The sequence below is a fragment of the Bombus flavifrons genome, chromosome 8 (genome assembly GCF_040668555.2).
Source record: "Bombus flavifrons isolate JBK064 chromosome 8, iyBomFlav1_principal, whole genome shotgun sequence".
Lineage (NCBI taxonomy): Eukaryota > Metazoa > Arthropoda > Insecta > Hymenoptera > Apidae > Bombus > Bombus flavifrons.
In genome coordinates, this window is record NC_138449.1 from 4714150 (window position 1) to 4733578 (window position 19429).

The window sequence follows — 19429 nt, forward strand, 5'->3', positions numbered from 1 at the left end:
AGTTAAAACGTGTAATTCGGAAACTGAGGAGGACACAAGCTTCATTATTTTCTGTGGTTTCCATTGTGTAATTTAATATTAGATTTACTTATTATCGTATTATTCTACTTTATTTTTATATGTCTCATTAGGTGCATTATGACCATGCAATTTATCCATAAAAATTATTGGTTTATACTTCTCGTGTGAAAGCAAAAAAACTACATAATTAATGAAATACGAAGAAAACTGCGAGTTAAACAAACAATATAGTATTATTTTCCCTATGGAAGATAGTGCATAGCACGATTGTATCACATGCGTATATAAATATGGAAAAAACATCTTACTCCTCCGGCTCTTCCAGCTCGGCAGACTATCCTTCCAATAATTTGTTTTGCAAACGAGCCTTAAGGTGTGCGATAAGCATGACTGGTCGATGAAGCTTGTCATGCGGATTCTCGTCCTCTGTATATCTCGCTTTCTTTGCTCCTTCGCGTCCTTCTCTCTCTCTCTCACTTCCGTTTTCTGCTGTTCTCGTCCGCGTGCACGCCTTATGTGTACCAACCTGTCGAATCGGTTGCAACTCGACTTGTCCCTTCAGACGGAAGAAACGACCAGGACGGTCTCCATGGCCGCAAGATACCATCGAACTTTTTTGCGTGGGTGATTGATCGAGGACCCAGCTAGCTCGCCCTTACCAACCGATCTTCGCATAATGTGCTTTGCTCCTTCTTTCGTGGCTTATTGTTTGCTCGTTCTCGTGTATCTACGCGTGTAAGGGATGCGTAAGTTCAACGATAACGTTCTGCTGCACTTATGCTGCACGATTTTTTACGATGGCGATTTTGTTTATGGTAATTTGAAGCTGGTTTCTGTGGAATGATGAGTGGCCGAGATATTGTATTATATTTAGTAGTTGAGAATGATTGATCATACTACAAAATAGATTTATTGTTTTGTTATGCTGTGTTTAATATTTGGAAAGTTAATTGATTGTATTGTTAAATATAGTTAGTAATAGAACCTCGTTTATCTGCAGTTGGTTTATATGAACAAATCAATGATCAACTTTAAATGGACGTATTCTTATAATGAACATATGCAACCACTTCTTTTTATTGAGAATGAATTGTACTTATATATTAAAGAAGGGACAGTTGAACGTGATATAGAAGCAATTGATCAGCTTCAGTTTCCCGAATATCAGCACCTATTGAAATCCGCACTAATAAAAAGAGATTGTCGAAACTATTCGATTATCCAAATTGTTTTCTTCTCGACTTGTCCGGATAAACGAGGTTCAGTGAGGTTCTACTACGGTAAAATTCTACTCATCTGAACTCTATTCATTGGGATTCCTGTTGATTAAATACACTTATCTAAACGTAAACTCCTACTATTTGAATAAGAAATTGTAGGTAGTAGGGAGAATCAATGAACTCGTATTAATTCCAAACGTATGAACTGTTTGTCTCTTGACAAGTTCAAATGGAGTTCTCTTGTACGCACCAAAAATTCACCTAAATCTATTAACTTAATTCAACTTCATTAAAACATCGATTACGAATTTATCGCGACCATGCAAAGTTTTGAAAATCCATAATAAAAATCAGGTTTTGATCCCCATCCCTGTTCAAATCAAATCGTTTGTTAACAAGTACGAAACCTTAAATACTCCTAAAAACAATATGAAAAGAACAATTCAGGGCTCTCACGCGATTGAATTGCGTAAATATCGATGTCCTCGCCAGCAAGGCCCTAGTGATAACGATCGGCATTGATGCACGCACGTTTCAAGACACGCATCACACAGGTTGGCGAAGAGCGCGGAGCAGCCTGGCAAGCCGAACGACCGCAATTAACCTTACGTAACTTGTCGGGACGTTCCTGGTGGCCTCAGCAGGCTATGAGCCGCAAAGATAAACTGCACACAATGCGTCGCACGGAAGGCTGAGTCCGCCTTGGAACGCTTCGCGAAACCGGCCTGAAACGAGACGTAAGACGGTGTCTTCCTCTTCGTTTTCGTCCGTCCGCGTCTCGCGAATATATCGGGCGATAATTGTTTTTAGTGCCTCCACGCCACCAGGAAGGCGGACACGCCGGCCATATGCTAATCGAAATCGTAAATCCGACCGATAAGAACCGAGCCGCGGTTACAAGCTCGCGCGACGTATTCGCCGCGTGGAACGAAGCTCCGCTGGCAGAGAGAGACCTTTCTATGCTCACTGCATTATGATCCGGTTTCGATGCGGTGGGCAGACATTTTTGTCACGCTGTCATTAGCGTGCATTGCTTTCGCCGATAAACCGCTACGTTGTCCAGATATTTTCGTCCTTATTTATGTATCGAGCCTAACCCGCCTTTGGCCGGTGAGGAAAGTCGGCTTTTCACGCGCGTGACATTGATTTTCGAACTTCGGTGTTTTGCTTTATGTTTGTAAGATAGTTCAATGAGAGATGCTAATGGAGGCTCTGCACTGTTTGAAGTTTACGCATTTTAGCTCTTCCAGAATTATGGATGCACGCTATTATGGCTTATTTTATGAAAATATCGTTTTTCAACAAGAAATTTTTTACATTCTTATATTTCGATGGAAGAAATAAACAAAAAATGACCTTAACTCGAATGTTCAGAATTCACCAAGAATTTACATCATCGTTCAACTACCACTTATTCTGGTCTTTACAAAACGTCCTCTTCGTAACGAGAAGTTGAATATTTCAGAAACTCGCAAGAAACACTGGGAAGAATTCATTGCTACGAGACAAATTTTCCAGAATAACGGTCCGATCCAATAGTAAACTGTTATCTAAATGAAGCATATATACGTTATTCAATTAAATTTTTTCCTAAACTTACGAACTTTTCCAAGCAATAAATATCCAGAATTCCTTCGGAATATCTTAAAATTAGCAATAAAGGTGTTGAAAAACTTTGGAACGTGCCTAAAGATGCTGAAGATGAAACAGCTATGTATTTCGAGCGGTAAAATGAGCTACCTCTCGAAAAACTCTGGAATCGTATGGAGAATTCGCGAATGGAGAAAAAGCAGGGGAATGGATTGTTGGCCGTTTACGCGTGCTCCGCGTCGAAACTATTTGCACAAGCGGTCCCAGCGAAAAAGCGCGGCACCCACGGTGTCTTTGGCCGCTGGATGGAAAGAACACGGGATAATATGCAGTGTCGTATTGCTAATAATAGAGAGCAAGTATCCACGTGTCTGGCCAGTGCGGATATTATTATCGATTCCGTTACAGGGAACTGTCCTTAACGTAATGGCACGCTTCTAAAGCGTTACGACCGCGTGCTGTCTTGCGACTTTATGAAGGAGGAAGGCCGCGTAAAGGGTTTTCGCGGTTGTGTTTATGCGACCCTTAAAATTCGACGATTGCCTTTACGCCATGTGATTAACATACTTCAATGTACGTATCGTAAAAGCGCTGATGGAGAGTATCATCGTGGCGTTACAGCATTCGCGAATAAATAACCTAGTGTCACGTGCAATTGATTTTCTACGCGGAGATGAAGCTTTAAAAGTCGTCAGTCGTTTCCATGCGATTACTGTGTTCGTGTTCTATGCGCTATAAATATCTCGCTTCGATAGGATTGATTTAGAAAGATCCTTGTGTCAGCAAATAATAGATGCTCATTTGGTTTGTATTCTAACAAAAGTAATTTACGCTTGTGTATACATGTAGAGTGGCCCATGAAAGTATTATTCGAACACTTGTAGAAACCTTTTATGCATATACTTTGTAGGTCATATGAAACATGTTGAATGTCAGTGTATATAGAAAGCGTATATAGAGGCTACCGGATATTTAGTGCAAATACATATTTCGCAGAAATCATGAACGTATTTAAACAGCCAATTATCCATTATATCGATAAACCACAATATTCAGCGGGAGCATTTTTAATATTTAAGTACTGTGCGTCGAAGATAGATATTCATACTGTATACTATTTGCTTATTAAATATATGTTTGCAGTAATTATCTTAATATTCCTACATACATCTTCAGACTAGTTCCAAATTTTACCAACGCAGTTATCACACTCGTGTGTCATTATAATGCTAATGAAATTTTAAAACCTTTTATATGGCACACAATATGTACATAGAAGTTTTCCATGGTAAATATTTGAATACTTTCATGAGCCACTGTATAAAGTACAAAACTCCTCCTATCGGTAATTTACAGAAATAACATACACGCGTAATCGGATTAGTATCAATCATAATATAATATATATAATATATAATATATATATATATATAATATAATCATAAAGAGGAGCATGGAAAGAGCGAAAGAGAGAGAGATTAGACGTTGGTCGCGCATCGCATTATTTCTGCGCTGTAACGCGCGATAGAATTCATGATTTAACGCACGTCTCAACTCGGATTCCTTCTTTAGCAAGTCCCGACGATCATCGTAAGCGGAAACGAACAACGTGACGTTTCGAGAGGGAGGACAAGGAGGAGGAAATTTCGTGTCAGAAAATCAAGGAGACGCGCGGGGGGAATATAATTCGAACGCGAACGACTTCTCGTGTTCAGCCTGTGAAACCAGTGGTATTTGCATTGAAACGATAAGTTTATTCGGTAAAGACATATGTATGTAGTCCATTTTTTAATGTACGGTATGCAAGACATTTTAGGCGCGCAAGGATATTCGCGCGAAGACATAAAGGTTCGATATTTGTTGACCGTTGACACGTTGAGCATCACGATGGTCTAAATTTTTTAGACCGATTAAAATAAAGCAAATTTCATTAACCAAAAAGCTTTCAACAATGCAGATTGTCAGGAAAAGGTGTGCAAATACAATATAATATTTTTCAAAAATTAAATGTCTCGCTGTATATTTCGATCTATTGTGGCTCTTGGGGAAGATATATAAAATTCGCGTGACAGTCAACATGTTAACGAACCGCGATCGCGATCCTTTGTCGAGGGAAAGAAAGACCGTTCTGCTTGTTCCATGTTACCTGTACGGTTCGAGGAATTGTCGGCGAAATTACTGTTGGTGTCCGCTTGACAATGTCGGCGTAGGACGTGGGAATTTGTGGCTAGCGATAGGTCAGCAATGAACGCCTATTTCAATAGCCTTGATAGAGGTATCGCGAATGGAATTACGGCGAACAGTAATATTTCGTATTCACAGCTGGAGAGAAAATATTTCGTTACGGTTTCTTATGGCAGTGGAGCAGAAAAAATTGTCTAGTCGTGATCGTACATTTTAAATATAATTGTAATATATGAGACATTCTTCTTTTCATCATTCAGATCACATTTTGTTAAATTTTCTCATAACAAGCTTCGTTTAGATGAACTTAACTATCTGTGGAGGTCGCGTTTGATCTGATAGGTACATATGAAACCTTTTTATAGAACAATGTTTTCGAGGATAACTGTTATATAATGACTCAATACTACCTACACGTATACTGCGGACTGCAGTTGAAATTTACAACAACAAAATTGCAGCTGATGTCATTAAAAAAAGCGTTTCATTGCAATAACCGTAATGAATCGTATCTTTATTTAACGTTCCTTTATTTATGACATACTCTGCTTTTTTTCGAATTTGTATCTTCAAAAATAAAAAGCTTTAATTATGCCCTTGTTCTTTTACGGTACGCTAATAAAAAAAGAGGAATTCAAGTGTGCCAGGGGAATGAAACCACGAACTTACTCGTTCTTCCACTCCGTCTATTTAAAATATCCATATAACGTTAGCGATGTTAGAGATGATTGTTATCCGATGATAGCATCAAAACACCTTTTACCGCATATAAATTAATATTTAATTGATAAAAATGTTAGTTATTCAGATTTATCAAAGAAATGAGATTTCTTCTCATAATCGATTAACGAACGATGAACTCTTACTCCGATATAAGAATATATATGTATATTATCGCTCATTGTTATTGCATGGAACTTCTTTGTTCAAACCAATATAATGATAATACTAGCATTTTTCAGATTACGATACTGAAAACTGTTTAATTGCCAAAAATGGTTGCGCCAACAACTCTTCTTAATTTGTCTCAATCAGCTTCTCGCCTTGTGAAGAAAAGCCAGCAGTCGGTGAAATTCCAGTCGACAACTGCCTGTCACCGAGATGGCGTGGGACGTGGGAATTTGTGGCTCGCGATAGGGACGCGAGGGGCGTCAGAATGCTTGGCAAATAGCTTCGATACCGATGCCTCGAGTGGTATCGATACCTCACCCCGATCAAATGCCATTCTCGACCACGGTGGACACGACCAGTTGGTTCGACTGAATTAAAACTCGCCTTGAGACGCGTGTCTTTCTTATCGCTTAGAAATTATTGTCAGTAATTTATTCTCGATTGCACGAATCCTGCGAGACTTCACACCTGGATAGCTCAGATCGTAGAAATAACACGGATCGTTTGTGTCGACTGCAAATGTCTGGCAATGTAGCGTCAAAGTGGCGCCTCAAGCCTCCACGCACAAAGCTTTCGCGACGCCAAGCGCCAGTTTCCAATGTTTTTCATTTCTTTTTTCTCCTCTTTCTCTTATATTTCTCGTATTTTTCCCGCATTTTTTTTTCTTTTGAATGACAAACATACGATCGTCGTCGTTGAAATCGCAGACACTAATCGTATTCCCGCTAATAAATCAACGTCGATCGAGAAACTGGTCTACGAAACCAGGCAGACTTGGCTTGATTTGAGCGTGTGTGTTTTGATCATTGCGTAAAAATTAATTAAATATCGATGTTGTATATCGCCGTCACAGGTAGTTAACAGGGCGTCACAGGACCCGACAGGCAGATATAAAACGGCGGACGCATGGCTAATCACGGTTTTGCGGAATCGATTCGAACGTAGTCGGCGTTCCAACAACGCGTAGAGGCGTGCGTACGTCTCCTCGTATAATTATCCAGACGTACAATATTTTCCATCGTGCAATGTCTCAATTTTAGGTGTATGCAACAACGAAATACACTACAGAGCGCCGAGTTTCACCTCTGTGCCACGCATCGAAGTAGTCTCTGTTTTATAAATGGCTACTTTCTAACTATATTATTACCGCTATCTTTGATCGCCGCTGAGCTCTAATTAAAAGTTGGATCAATTAATTTCACGGTAGAGCGGTAAAGTGTAATGATACATTTATCAAAACGACGACCAAATTGTCCGTATATGTGTGCGTACATGGAAATAATTTTATAATTTGATTTCCTACCCACGCGCCGCTTTTTCTGGATTTTAAATTAACTCATAGCGTTAATGAAGTGGAAGCGAATATAATTACTCGAGAGAGGTAATGTTTTTCTTGCTTGTTGTAACGTCTTTATTCTTCGAATTCCAGCCAAGTTATATGCGATAATTACTTGGAATATCGTATACGAGGGAGCAAGAATTCCTTCGATAAACGATACGACGTTAATCAATTAATTTCGAGCTAAAGCGATAAATTATAATAACAAACTTTTATTACAGGTTCCGAATTACCTAACGTAGATACTTCGTAACTTGTTTTGCTGTCTACGTATATACTTACATTCGTGTTCATGTATATTTATAATTCCTCTTCTTCTCACAGCATTAACGGAAGAATCTATTACGTGTTAGACCATGTTGGCCTCGCGAGTTTCTCGCGCGGAAATCATGAAATCGCTATGACGTTGCTCGAGCATCATCGTTCACCTGTGAAATCACCTGACATATTGAGTGTCGACAGGTTATTGCGATCCAGACATCCGGCGATTTTCTAATATTACGTCTGCGCCTCTCGGAGCGACTCGTGCATAACTTTATTGTTGCCGGACTCACTGAATGAAACGGTAGTCATATCATGCCCTATAAGTATGCCACTTGACTCCGCGCAATCGACACACACGATCTCGCTGTAGATCGCTCGATCGTGATTCAGGTCTCTGATGATAGAGACCCGTTGAACTTAAAATGCTCGCCAAACTCGTGGAAACGAGACCCATTCACAAGAGACCGTATACTCCATGCGAATGTTCAGCAAGGAAATGGATGAAACTATGAAGTCAAGAGTCTTAGGGTGATTAGATTAGTGCTTCCATACGGAGATACGTGTATGAGAAACACAACTAAGAGTGAAGTATAGGAAGAGATTCAGGGATGCAGTGTTCATCCTAAGAAGGTAGTTGGCTGTTCTATTTCCTATAATTAATGACTTTGTAACAAAAGCTACTTTTATTAAATTATTGGGCTTGTTAGATACATAATAACGTACGCTAATAAACAGAAACGAGATACGTGATACGATGAAATTGATATTATAAAAAATGATCTATGTTATGGCTTACTGTGCAGTGAAAATTAACAACTTTGTCATGGTTCCACAACTCCACACTTTAATTAGATACGATTCTGTAGTCATTCAAAGTAGTTATAAAATCCACATATGTTTAACAAGAGACTGTAACGGAATTTCTCTGTAGATGGAGTGTTACGAAACTCGATTGTAAGAACGGCAAGAGAATCGGGAAGAGAATGTTGCTTGCGTTAATCAGTTTAATGATGTAAAACGATCATGAATAAAGAGAGAAGAGAAAGGGGCGGGGGAAAGACGCACAAACTGCAGCAGTAATTTCAGATCAGTCTTCTCGCGTTTCGGCGGGCAGACTAATCTGCGAAATATAATTAGCTCTGGTGACTAACGCGAACGGTTCTGCTAAATTTAGCCAAATGCAATCATAACAGCGCAGGTGGCCATTTTACCCTTTTCAAGTGTTTGACAAGCCGGGATTATACGAGCCGCTACACGCAGCGAGCCTAGTAGTGAGTCACACTAGGGCTAATTATAATCCTTTTGCCTGTAGGTATCCACCTGGTCTCTTCTTTTGTTCTCCTATTTCATCGTTTCAAATGCTAATTTGTATCTCCAACGATAACAATATAAATTATAGGCCTTTTTGAAGAGCAAATATGGATTAAAAGGGGCTAGGAAATCTTTTGCTGACTGAAGACCGTATAAATTACTCGTTGATTGAGAACTTTCGTTCCTTCCTCTGTCCTTGGGTTACGACTAGATTTACTAGTGTTACAGTACTATCAATATTGGTCCAATTGAAATTAAATATGTAATACTGTTGGCTTTGAGCGTGGAGAAGGTATTGGCCGGTACTGTTTCATTAATTACGTATTCTATTCCTTCAAGAGCTAGCGCATGAATTCTAATAAATCATATTTCTACGATGAATGTAATTATACACAGGCTATTACTATGATTATATTCAGCACAGACTATAATGTATTCAAGTTGAAACAGTATACGTTAATTATAATTTCGAAAATGGGATACCTAATTCTGTTTATAATGTAATTAGAACAATCCGCGGACATGTGCCTAAAAAGTTACTGTTTCTTCGACCATTCGCGGAGAGAAAGCACATGGCGAGAAAGCACATCAACGGGAGTCGTAAATTCCCGTTACGATTAGATAATCGACGCCACGAAATGATCGATCCCCTGATTTCTGTTACGATAATAGGGGTGGTTCAATTGAGGTTATACTGAATTAACAGGTATAAATTAATGTTTATTCCAACAATTTTGTAAAGAAGATAATTACACTGATGCGTATGTATAAGTTACATAAGTGATTGATTTAAGGATAGAAACCCGGTAATGACATGTTGAGTATTCTAACGATGAAGAATAAGTGAGGTACAGTGACGATGCTGTGTCGGAGGAAAGCTAGTCGTGGGTGGGTCTAATCTACAAGAAGGAGCTGATTTGTCAAGGGCAAGGTTTCATTGGGAGAGTGAGGGAAATACTTCGCTGTCAATTGGTTAACTTTCTAGGTTGGTTGGTGAGGAAGGGTGCTAACCGCCCCCGAGAGAGAGTTGCTAGTGGGAAGCATCATATGTGAGAAAACTAACTTTCCCGTAGTAACAATAAGCTTTAGAAACGATTCAGTAAAGAGATGTTTGTTCAGTCTGAAGGACCTTAGCTAGCAAATTCCTGAGATTTATGATGGGTCCTTAAGACTATTGAGGGTACGCAGTGAGGATGAGCGGACATCTGGTTCGCATCTTGCCCGCGGTGTGTGGCCTGGTCTAGGTAGAGTGTCGCCTGACATAACAGTTACCTTGATACGCATTGTATCATTCTAATAATAACCTGAATTTCAATTTATTTTTAAATGATAAATAATTATTTAAGATTCCACAGTTCACAATTCTAGCGAAGTTTAGGAAACAAATCAAGTGCGTGAAAGATGTCAGACGGATACATAATTGCGAAACGATAATACACGATACATGGCGCCACGATAAAGTTTCTATCTCAAAGGTCATGGAATTAACCGAGGCATATCAATATGTCGCGAACTTTCTTCCAATTATCCGACTGGATCGCTTTCTGAATCACACTGATCGTTATGTTCCTCGCTGTTACAGGTGCAGAAGAAAATGCGCGTGAGGTCAAGGTGACGGTAGAGCATGGAGACCATGCAAGACAGCGGCGGGCTGTATGTCGATGGCTCGAAAGGAAGTGTCGCGTCGGGTTTACCCATCTCGAAAACAGTGAATCAGTTGAAAATAGTGGAAAGTGGTAATGAAAGTGGCAAGGTGCTGACCGCAACTAAATCGGAGATGGATCCATATAAGGAATTGGAGTTGTATCTCGCCAAAGTAAACGTGAGTTTCCCACGTGAATTTTTATACGCGATTTCTTTTTATAAAATAGAATTGTATTTTGTGAAAGAATTTTATTTTATAAAAAGATATTCCATATGTGGTCAATTGAGAAATCTACATACATCCATTGAATTTTGTGTATCAAATTTATCGGTAAAAACTAAAAATGTTCTTTATTACAAAATCATTTACACTCGCAAATACAAAAGCATGTAAAATGACTTTGAATTTAACTTAGTATACCAACGAATGTCCAGTGGGAATTAAAGAGGTATTCACTTTTAGTTCGCAGAAGTCGCAGAAAGAAATTGCTTTAGAAATTAGAAGCCCTTTAATTTTATCATGTATAACAGGTACATATATTTCCTCTTTTATAATATTGCATATTTTTTTTTACTTTTCCTTCTTAGTGTTATTTTTTCAAATATGTGTCGAAGTTCAATTTGTTACAATATTTCAAGTTTAATGGGCGTATGTAGATTTTTGTAACTGACTGCAATTGTTTGCCGAGAATGTTGGACGTTTTATGTTTAATATCAAAGTGAAGTGATATCACTGACGCTGATTGATAATTTTAATCACGGTCGAACGTAAGCGACGTTTTTAATGAAGCGTTAATACGATCCTGTTCATAAGACGAAACTCTTCTTCGACACGACACAACACGGTTCAGTTAGGAATCGATCATCTACTTTATCGATGTTTTCGCTGAAACCGTGCACAACAAATTGAATGTGACGCCATGACCGCTGTGCAAGATTCCAAAACGCGTTCCGTCCATGACCGTCAGGTCCAACACGTCGTTTTCTTATTTCCCCTCGTCCTTTCCTTTTATTCTGTCTTTGCTTACCGCGGCACGGTTGTTTTAGAGACCTCGACTACGAAACTAAATGCCTTGAATGACACCCGAAAGCGTAAGCCAGTTTTCGCCTTCAAGTTTTGTCTTTCAACGTCCTATCGGTTTCGGGGACTGACGCGAAATCGTATTAAATTTGCATCTCAAGAACTTCCACTCTGGTAGACAAGGAATTTTAATAGCTATCGGATATTTTTCATAACTAAAGAATAATCTCTAAATAATTCAAATTGTTCTTCTTTTAAATTCTATTGTGGACTAGTTTTTATTGCATAATTATTTAGCATTTTTTAACAGGTAGGTATATTTTTCTTGCGCTTCTAGTACGTTTTAATGTTTGGATGCAGATTAAATATCATCAACGATTTTATGAAATCACGAGAAAGAGAGAGCAAAGGCTTACATCGATTCAAGCTCTAAAGATATTCACCGATAGCAACTAATACCGCATCGTTGGAATTCTTCTTATTCTCGCCGCCTAAATTGGTACACCTGTTCCAGAATCTCTACCCAACGAATTTAAACGGCACGAGGCTCCTGCGGTATGAGAAAAAGACGCGCGCGACCGGTTACCATTCGCGAGAGTCAAAAGCTTGTACCTGGCCGCGTACATGAGACCCACGGAGCAATTATTTCTTACGAATCGTGTTGGTGCGTCGATGTAGCTTGTCTAAGTAGTGTATATAGGCCTCGTAATGCACCGATGCATGTCAACACATTGCAAGGCGAGCATCGAAACCGATATTTACACCGAGCAAACAGAGAATTTCGATCGGTCGGCACACGTTGTTGCAACATCGAACGTTGCTTCTAAAAACGAAGACGATGCGGAAGCAGTCCGTCATCCTCCCACTATTTCTGCAGCATTGCGTGACTCAGAATTTTCTGCCAGTTTGGCGTTGTCTTTTTTTTATCTTGTTGCCATGATTTTCGCACAGAAAGTGATAAAAAGAAGATACGAAGAGCTTGAACGAATCTATCATGCATCATCAACATGTTTCATTATCTTGTTATGGATTACACACAATGAAGAGAGAACATACGTATATGTATGTGCTATGGCATCACAGTTCAATCTTAGCTTTGACTTTAGTTCCATATTGGAACAGTATGAAATATTGAATGTGAATTGCGTACGATATTTGAATGATTCGCTTCAGACACAGTATATAATACATTTACTGTTAAAGTCATAAGTAGTTAACGGCGATGAATATAGCCAGTGAAAAAATCGTAAGATAATTGGTGGCAATATGACTTAGCATATTTAATGTTCTATCGAGTGGTAGATCTAACGTGTGTTCTTCGAAAGGTCTTTTCCTGATATTCTATAAATCTGTTACATTCTATAGATGGTTTGTAAATAATTGCTACTTCTGTTAATTTCACTAATACAACTCCCCTTAAATATAGTGTAAATTTTGTTAGGGATTTAGTGATCCAATTTTCTTCATCTCATTAAAAAGATTCGGTTATTTAGGTTCTAGATATATGTATATTAAATAAATCCCGAATAAAAGGTAGATAAAAAGTCTGGATAGAAATTGCTAATGCTTTTCTAAATACACAATTTACTAAAAATAATCAGACATCAATTCACATTTATTACGACAGTAATACACTCAACTAGGTACAAAATTAGAATAACCTTTAGCAAATGCAAGCATTTCGATTTCGACAGAAGCTGTCGCTGCGAAGTTTCAACCGTCAAAAGTTCTACGTAGCATATTTCTTTCACGAGAGGGATCCCAGCAGTCAAAGAGATTTGGTCAAGGTTACTTTCCCAGTCAAGTAGCTCCCTACAGAGTTCAGTCTTCGATCCTATCGTACTCTCCCGCTTTTCGATTGCTTGAGAACGTCAGCTTCTCTCGATCCTCCGTATACGAATATTTCGTGAACAGAAAGAAGGCGAGGCGGGGCCCGAGAGGTCAGAGGCCAAAAGCGAAGAAAAATGATGAAATCGAGGGCTCGAGTGCGTTTCCCTTGGTTCGTGGATGGGCTTGGTGGACCCTCCACGTTCGCACGATCGGGAGAAAAAGCAAAAACGCTTGTGTCATCGCTCGTAAAAAGCAGCAGAGATCCGTTTAAGTCATCTGTTGCTCAGCTTGTCGTTGATCGCGCTATGGGTCCCTTCTTTCTAGGCGAATGACGCGAAACTTTACTGCTTTTTTCAAGCAAGCTAGATAGTCGAGGCTTTGTAGCCATGTTCACCGACACGGGGCCATGAGCGAATTAATTGCTTCGCGGATAATTAATTAAGCGGTTACGTTGAACAGCCGGAATTAATTGGACAGATGGTACGCGCTGGGACAGGCTAGTGCGTCTTAAAATATTCGCGTTGCTGCTAGAGAAATAAGCCACGAGGCATCAGGCGAGTGTTTAAATATGTCATAGGAGACGTTCGTGGAAAATTCATGGTAAGATAGTAACATAGATGAAGAGCTTTTGTTCATTAATTTCGTATATTGCGGAGTTACGTAAGCAGTTTTCTTATGACAAATGTAAAGTTTCTTTTACAGAAAAATAAGTTTTGTTGCAGTTGATACATGAACCGTACACTTATATAACGCATGGTATTACAAACTTACTTCTTACCTCTTTTAATCGCGTTGGTGTAAACCGCGCTAGCTTGACAGTGAAATTTTGTAGTATTTAGTTTTAATAGGAATAGCCTTTCTGTGGAGTGTATGAAGATTTTCACGAAAGATTATACACATCAAAAATCTTCTTTCAAAATTTACATATTGTAGAACCGCCTGAAATAAAATTCTATAGCTTCTAACGAAATTACTTGAAATATCAAAAAGTCATAGTTTACCATGTTAATTTAATTCAAAAACATTCATTCGTATTCACACTCATTTAAATAGAATATAAGATGAATATATGTACTAATATCTAACATGTAATAACAGTATAATAGTAGTAGTCTATCTTATAATTTATCTATCCGTAATATGTATCTATAATTAATTACTTAAAGCCCAAAGCTTGCACTGATTAAACGCTATTTTGAATAACATGCAATTCCCTCGAAGCTGGCGAATAATAAATTGATGAAAGTGATTCGTCGATCGGACAGTTGATTTAATCGGTTAACTCAATTGTTTGGTAACCGTTGGTTATTTTGAAAGTTTGGCCATGGAATTTGCGGCGAGATCAGTTACCAAGGAGCCTTGCGAACGTCGTACAAACAGGATCCTTGTTTTCTCGTCGCAAAAGGAATGAAGTAGCGCTCATCGACAGCCTCGATTCCAAAGTCTAAAACGATTAAGGAGACTTGTTTCGACCGTGTCAAATTTAGGGCTGATCTTGCAGTTTGTTGATATTCCCAACACTCGTGTGCAAATCACACGAACATGCAAGTTCTCGAAGTCTTTGAATGGCTTTCATGGAAAATATTTATTATAGTAAGGAAGATACGTAGTAATTGCGGTTGATGGTTCGCGAGAACGATGATTTAAATTTCCTAGATTTCCAGAAACTGTTATTCACCAGAGAGATGTGCAAAGCATGAAATCAACAGAAATTTATAAACTGATCTTTGAGTATTGCGAAGGATAGCAAATCTGATGTAAATGTTTGTCATCGCTTCACAGGTAAAGGAAAGGTTGCGAGGATGTTTTCGGAAATTTTAATACAATTGTTTCCAACAAGTATGTTAACGACCACTCAATACATACCTGCTCATTAGCTCCTCATAAATCGTATTTCTTTTTATCGCATACTCCTTAGGCATTACAAAAATTCCAAGAAAAATTTCACATTCCCACAAGTGTCTCAAAAAAGTCCACAAATCTCTATTTCCACGAAACAATAACTATAATAACTTCCCAAACGTTCTCTGTAAAAATAAATAGCTACAAGGGACTGGTATAGTGGGCTGGAATGTTGGGTAAATTAATTAAGTGGCCAACAGCGGAAAGGTTCCGTGGAACGATTATGCCGTCGAGTGGAGATTGTCATGCGCGGGAATGTCGTTCATTGTGTCAGCGATCAGCTTCTATTATTCCTACGCAATTTACGCCTCCGTGAACGCAACCGAGCTACCCGTTCGCATGGGATCCGCGTAGGAGGGACAAACTGTGTAACAGATTGGCCGAGTGGCCGATCACCAGCTCGGAATTATTGCTTAATGATCGTGTATCATGGAGAAATGTTTGCGGTCGGCGATCAGCAGCTCGATCGCTTGGCCGCGACAGCTTTTGCGACGCTCACCTGGCACACAGGAGACAGGTGAGTCAGTAGGTCGCCGAAAGTGAGCTTGCTTTTTACAGCACCTCGGTTGCGATTCTTCGCTTGAAATTTCTTGCTGGAACACGGCGTCCCATTAGCTCGTGTAGAGTACATCGAAACACGATGAATTGCGATCTTCCGGAGAATTTCGTTAAATTTCTCTGGGACGGTAACGAGTGAAAGTTCATTTGCACGGTATGAGGAAAAACATGCAACAACTTTATTGAGGAAATCAAGATTTAATGCTTTGGTTTAATGGCGAAAGAAGAAGGATCCATGAGTTTGATGGTGTCGTTTTATGAAGTTTTTATAGTAATCAGGAAGAACAATTAAAAACAAAATTGTTAGAAATTGTGAAAATAGAAACGGCGAGAATACTTCTTTAGTTGTTATACTTGGAGGCCTTTCGTTCTCCATTTTCAATTAATTCATCGAATCTTTACCGTATTCCTATGTGAAAACTTCTAATTTTGTGTAAAATTAGACATGTGACTCTCTAGACGTTTTTAAAATTGAAACTAGAATGTAAATCTCAGTCTACAACTTACATCGCAGCGAAAATATGTCAAGTCTTTTATTTGCATCAAAAGGCAAAATAAAATGTAGATTCTTCGATTAGTATATTTAGGAGTGAAGTGTGTTCACATTAATTACAACTCTCGTGTAGAAACTTGATCTAGCTACTTTTGGAAATTGCGTCACGAAACAACGGGAGTGCGATTTCTAATCTTACTAAACCAGAAAAAGGAAAAAAGAAGCTTGTAGAGATTTTGGGCTTGTTTTCATCGTATCGTTCGAAGAATTTATGATGGACCATCGTTTCAACCGACCTCGCGTATAAATCCTGGCGAGCACGTGTTTTCAGTCTGATGTAGAAATCGATTGGTAGTAGTCGGAACGAAAGGTTGTTACATCGGGCACGATGCCCGACGCATAATTTAGTTACATACGAGCGGTACATCTCCTTGATGCGCGTATCTGTGAGAGTTGCTGTAAATCGTTTGACCCTCGGCGACTAAATTACAAAATGATGTCTGTTTTAACCCTGTGCAACATCCTCTAATGGACGTCTATATAAGAAAACGATTCAGCTTGATGACAGTAAATGGGATTATAGTTTCACCAGCTATACGAACTATAATGAAAATATATTTCAAGCTTAGTTTTCTGCTAAGTTATCTGCGAATTTTGGCTTACAAAATAATCATATTCCACAGGATTTTAATTCTTTTGTGAAATGTATTTATCATAAAAAGCTTTTTGTGACATGTCAACGTGAATACAAGTATAAATTGTTATATCTGCTTCGAAGAGTTGTAGCTTGCACAATGAAAAGAGCTTGATCGATTCAAGCCTCTTTCGATCGCTGTAACTAGTAAGCCGTCAAGCGGTAGTATACTTCTAATTCAGTTTGAATTATACAACATTGGATTATTATTATACATTTACCTGATCTGTTTCATCCAAAACTGTTTTATTGCTACAAATGTAATTTTACGAATAAATATCATTTACAAGCATTTGCAAGCATTCACAATAAATTTCGTCAATTTACTTCTACTTCTACAAATCGTTTAAATCTTATTGAAATCTTTAACCACGACCATTTCTTTCATCTACCACGCACGAATCAAATAAACTCAGAACTACAATGCTTTGCCAGCTCGGTGATCAAGCTGCTCCGTGTCCTGCGCGGGTTCTCATGGTCGGTTCCCATAATCTGGGCTCGTTCGACGGCTTAAAATTTCAATCAGCCCCCGCGACGTCGAGGACACGAATTTATTCCGCGCTCGAGCCCGTCCGGCGTGTGCACGCGGTACGCGTACGTGTTACCGAGATCGGAAGATAGCTATGCAGATAGAGCGTTGCTGCGCGCGAGAACTGCAGCTAGCGTTTGCGTTTACGCTTCAGGTCGCCGCGTTCCGTTCTGATTATTATCCGCCACTTCGAGCACGACGTGTGCTATCGCATCCGTGCTGTACGAAACGTATTTGCATTAAAGCATCGTTCTCAACGCCTTCGTCGATCTACGCCTTCAAACCAAGGAAAACATACCCCCATGAACTTAGAGAATCTCGAGTAAGAATCGTCGACCGATTTTCAAAGTTATAAAAAATTTGGTACACGACACAACGACGAACTAACGAAAGGAAGAGTTACGAGAAATGCGACTGCACACTTGTGACTGTAGTCAAGAAACGTGATGTCCCTGTGGAATATGCTCGAGCAAAATTGTTTTCGAATGGTTTCACGATTATCGGTAACCTCCATGTTAATGGAAGCGAGTGGATCTGGAAATAAAGGAATCGCGTATAGATAAACGTGCGAACAGGTTGCAGTTTGCATACAAAATGTTTGTAGTTTGCATGGAATATTGAGAGACGAGTGGAATTCGTACGAAGATATGTAGGAATTGGATTAGTACTCGCCTTATATATTGAAACATCGGTTGATTCGGGTGTGAAGATTGCTGAGATCAGCCGTGATCCGAAATACGAAGACCGGAAATCTGAATGCATTCGTTCCTCGTATCACTCTGACTCGGGAATATTTCTACCGATTAGATAGAAATTGACTCCGTTGTTGGAACGAAATTATAGATTGTGTCTGGGTAGAGCAGCGATTTTTCTCCAAGTTCAATTTTCAATTTTTACAACGGTGTCAGTAGTTTTGGTAGTTTAAAAGTAATTTTATGTTGCATAGCGATTTCATGAAAATTCGTGTTTTTGTTATAAATGACCAGGAATATTGCAACTTACATGTAAAATACGAGATCAACCAAGACATATTTATTAGGTTGCCTGAAAAGTTTCTTTCGTTTCATAAGGTGATAATAGATGAACAACAATTTCTGTTTCATATTATTTTATTGAATTAGGTATGATCCATTTCGTTCTATTTCTCTTATTACGTTTGTGCATAATTCAATAAACTAATATAAAACAAAAAACATTGTGCGTCTATTATTTCTTTATAAGACGAAAGAAACTTTTCGGACAACCTAATAAATTCTTTCTTGTACTTTTTCTCAAAATAATACTATTTTCTTCTGTTTGAAGTCTAAATTAAATGTATCAAATAAATTGTTGCATTAGCGTATTAATTCTGCAAATCACGCATCTAAAAGAATAACGTCAAACGCGTGAACACCAGAAAAATAAAATTCCTTCAGCAAATATGGTAAACAACGAAACATCTAACAATTTTCCAAGGTTAAAAATGTCTTTAGCGTTCGCACAATTAAGTGTACAGGTGATTGTATAATTATAATTCAGTGTAAAGTTTAGTACGGTTTAGTAGCAGTGTATTGACTTGAAGCGCTTTTATCCCTGACGAAATGGCATAGATCACGTACGCGGAAAGAATCTCCGTTGGGGGCGCAGGCATTCGGGCCACCGAAGAGAATTCCAAAGAGTTTCAAGATACCAGGAACCCACTAGAGTCATCCAGCCGGATGTCATTCCGTATTCCAACGTTCCCCCCTGTTGTCGCGCTCAGGCGCCGCATTCTAACTCTTAGTTTGCTCATTTTGCATCCGAAGATTTTATCTGCTGGCGTCGCGCGTCACTCCAGAAGACGATTTATGCCGTGATGCATTGGTATCGGCGGCGCGGCGCGGCGGCGAGATCAAGTTCAACGCGAATGTCAATCGATGCGATCGCCGTATGTATATCGTTTCGATCGAATCTTTGTGA

General features: G+C 39.0%; 1 protein-coding gene across 3 annotated transcripts in view; it reads left to right on the top strand.

Moving 5' to 3' along the window:
- The window catches only part of cv-c (RhoGTPase activating protein), a 350270-nt gene that overhangs the window by 20439 nt on the left and 310402 nt on the right, over positions 1 to 19429 (top strand). For all 3 annotated transcript variants that reach the window (XM_069119364.1, XM_069119365.1, XM_069119368.1), the window contains exon 2: positions 10403 to 10642. In XM_069119364.1, the coding sequence (XP_068975465.1) occupies positions 10445 to 10642 (198 nt within the window). In that variant the 5' untranslated portion in view covers positions 10403 to 10444. The remainder of the gene's footprint in view (positions 1 to 10402; positions 10643 to 19429) is intronic.